The sequence below is a fragment of the Zeus faber genome (assembly GCF_960531495.2).
Source record: "Zeus faber genome assembly, chromosome: 4".
NCBI classification, from domain to species: Eukaryota; Metazoa; Chordata; class Actinopteri; order Zeiformes; family Zeidae; genus Zeus; species Zeus faber.
The window spans coordinates 14,020,858-14,024,140 of record NC_137191.1 but is presented as its reverse complement, the minus strand read 5'-3'; the positions used below and the strand labels follow the sequence as shown (position 1 = coordinate 14,024,140).

Sequence of the window (3,283 nt, the reverse complement as noted above, 5' to 3'; positions counted from 1 at the left end):
AAGCTAAAGATACTTTATTTATCCCCGAAGGGAAATTCCAGTGTTGCAGCAGCAATGACATACATGACAAAACACAAATCATTTACAAAAACACACGTTGTTTTTGAATCAATTGCTATATATATATGTATACACACACACACACACACACACACATAGTGTATATATATATATATATATATATATATATATATATATATATATATATATATATATATATATATGTACTGTATATAGACACATATACATACAGATATACACATATATGCATATGTATATATACATATAAACAAAAGTACTGTATAAAAATAAAAATAATAAAATAGAATTGAACTGAGTGAAAGGTAAAGCTTAAAAGTGTAAGTTAAATGTGAAGTAAAAATTTGCCTTGTGCATTGACATTCAGAGGAGGAGTTTCCTCTCCTGGCACAGAGGGGAGTCGTTGTAGGTGGCTATTGCGGTGGGGAGGAATGACCTCCTGTGACGGTCCTTATTGCAGCAGAGCTGAAGGAGACTGAACCTCTGGCTGAAGACACTCAGTCTTCAGCCAGAGGTTCAGTCTTAGCCCCCTACACAACAGTAGGTTGTGTAGGGGGCGTGCAGTGTTGTTCATTATGCTGAGCCGCTTATGCAACAGCCTTCTCTCCGTAACCCTAACACAATGTTATTAAATCAGCGTGATCATTTTCAACCTGACCTACACTCTCTGCCTCTAGTGAAGGAACCTTCTCCAGCCGTTCTACCTCCCCCTGTCTGCTCGCTCCCTCTCCGGCTCCGAGCTCCGGTGCAGCCGGCTTGGCAAGCTCAGCGATTGTGCCCGATGTCCCCGCATGCACGTCTAACTCTAACAGACACGTCTAGGGTCCGAGGGGCATTTCTAAGAAGAAAAATAATAATATTGAAGAATATAAAACCACATGCAACACCGGGACATCGGGATGAGAAGAAGAAGAAGAATCTTTATTTGTCACATGACCACATGAACACATGCATGCACATATATATATATATATATATATATATATATATATATATATATATATATATATATATATACACACACACACACACACACACACACACACACGCACATGCTTTTTGGGGGGCAGCCAGGAGCAGTGGGCAGCATTCATCGACGCGCCCGGGGACCTGGTACCAAGTGTCCATCGCTGGTCAGACGATGATTAGAGGGCGCGCGTTAATTCATTCATTCAATTAACGTCGGCAAATGAAGCAAATACATCTACAATAAAAACACAATTTCTATTGTTTTTTATTTCTGGTATTTTATTGTTGTCAACGTTTTACAGGGTTTTTTTAAATGCTGCTTTTTTGCGGGTGCTGCATCGGCGCATGTGCTCGACCAATTAACATACACTTAGCTCTGGACCACTCACCGCGCACTTAAGTCTGGACCAATCACCGTGCACTTACGTCACTCAAAGTTCCTCTTGTGCTGGGACAGTCTCTACCCTGTGGTAGGAGCTGGAGAAGTCCCTCCAAACAAACTAGGATGGTTCCTCCAAAAGTTCTTAGAACTGTGAGGAAGTTCCTGCGGTGCGAAAAGGCCTCAGAACCGAGAGGCTGGAGGGTGGGAAGAAAGACGAACCGTTGTTCCTTCCGCGTGGGCAAGAGCGTGTTTTGTTAGAAGCGGCGATAAAAAAGCAGAGCCCGTCATGACAACACGCAGCTGTGCTTCTTTTTCAGCGGAAGTCTCTTTGGCAGCGTCCCTCTCCTCCCGCCCAGCGTGGGGACTCTGTCCGGCAGCGTCACGCGGCCCAGCAGCGCGTGGAACGCACCCACCGCGTTGCCCCCGGTGCGCGCCGACGCCTCCACGAAGTCCGCGTCCCACTCCGTCTCCACGAGGGCCATGACGTCCCTCGCGAGCAGCACGCGGCCCTCGCGCTCGGTCAGGTCCGCCTTGCTGCCCACCACGGTGATCGGGGCGCGCGGCGCGCCACGCAGCGCGAGGATCTCCCCGCGCAGCCGCCGCACCTCATCAAACGACCCCCGGTCGTCCACCGCGTACACGAGCGCGAACGCGTCGCCGTGCCGGATGCAGAGCTCGCGCATGGCGGGGAAGGCGTAGCTGCCGCTCGTGTCCAGGATCTCCAGCCGCACCCTCCCGCGGGCCGCCGTGTCGTACTCCAGCGCGTGGAGCTCCTCCACCGTGCGCGTGTACTTCTCCTCGTACCGGTCGTGGAGGTACCGGCGGATGAGCGCGGTCTTCCCCACGCCCGCCGCCCCGAGGAACACCACGCGCACGGTGTCGCTGTCACGCGTGGAGGGGGGCATGTCACCATGGAGTGTGAGATGCTGTGGGTGCAGCCGCTGTTCCCTTTTAAAAGTTCATACTTGAGCCTCGCCATCCACCAATTAGAAGCAAGTCTCTCTCTCGCTCTCTCTCTCTCTCTCTCTCTCTCTCTCTCTCTCTCTCTCTCCCTGATAAGCACGCCTCGCCCTGTGTCCAACTACAATGGACTGATATGTAACATAAAACACAAACGCGTGGCGCAACACGTGGACCACATGCCTGAATATTTACACCTGTAGGCGTGAATCACAGGCGCTCGAACATTACCTTCAGTTCGCATCGTATGAACAATTCCGATGGTTGACATCGGGAACTGAATTATTGATTTCAACATTTTTTCATTTTGATATGAAATAATATATTTATCAACATTGATACAGTGTGGGACGCGGGACGTGCATGTGTGACCAGTCCACCTCAAGTTCGGCTCTCAGCAAATATTATATTGTTTTGGAATAATTGGATATTGTTCTGCAGGATTTTTAACAATTTACTTTTGCCTTTAGTAAGGTATTGAATAATCCATTCATCTACACACACACACACACACACACATTAGCTGTAGCGTTTAACTTGAGTTGTGAGAAAGAGAGAGAGCGAGAGAGACAAGATTTGCGATAGAGGCCCTTGTTTGAACAAATAGTTAGTTTGATTGTTATAATTGTTTTACTTACTAAGGGTCAATACTTCCTATTAAAGAAAAAATCAAACAGAAAGCAAGGAAGGAGAGAAAAGCTAGATAAGGATAGGAAGGATAGGAAAGAAGGAAGGAAATAAGGCCTCAGAATATTGTACCTGCTGAAGTAAAGCGAAGCAGTTTGGATTCAAAAGTCTCACAAGCTATAGCTTGGTGTGTGTGTGTGTGTGTGTTGTTGCGTGTGCGCGGGTTGGGCGGGGCTGTTGTGGTCACTGCCCTTGTTCCTCCCCGGTCACACTCTTGCTTGCGTACGTGCGTTCGTCATGTGGTCA

At 47.9% G+C, this 3,283-nt stretch overlaps 1 protein-coding gene across 1 annotated transcript; it reads right to left on the bottom strand.

The window, feature by feature from the left end:
* Positions 1-1,674: 1,674 nt before the first annotated feature.
* LOC307229434 (GTP-binding protein Rhes-like) lies at positions 1,675-2,295 on the bottom strand (the record flags this gene model as incomplete). The annotated part of the gene is made up of 1 exon (XM_079999434.1): positions 1,675-2,295. One exon carries the CDS (start codon positions 2,293-2,295, stop codon positions 1,675-1,677), a length of 621 nt encoding a protein of 206 aa, XP_079855560.1.
* Positions 2,296-3,283: the final 988 nt, after the last annotated feature.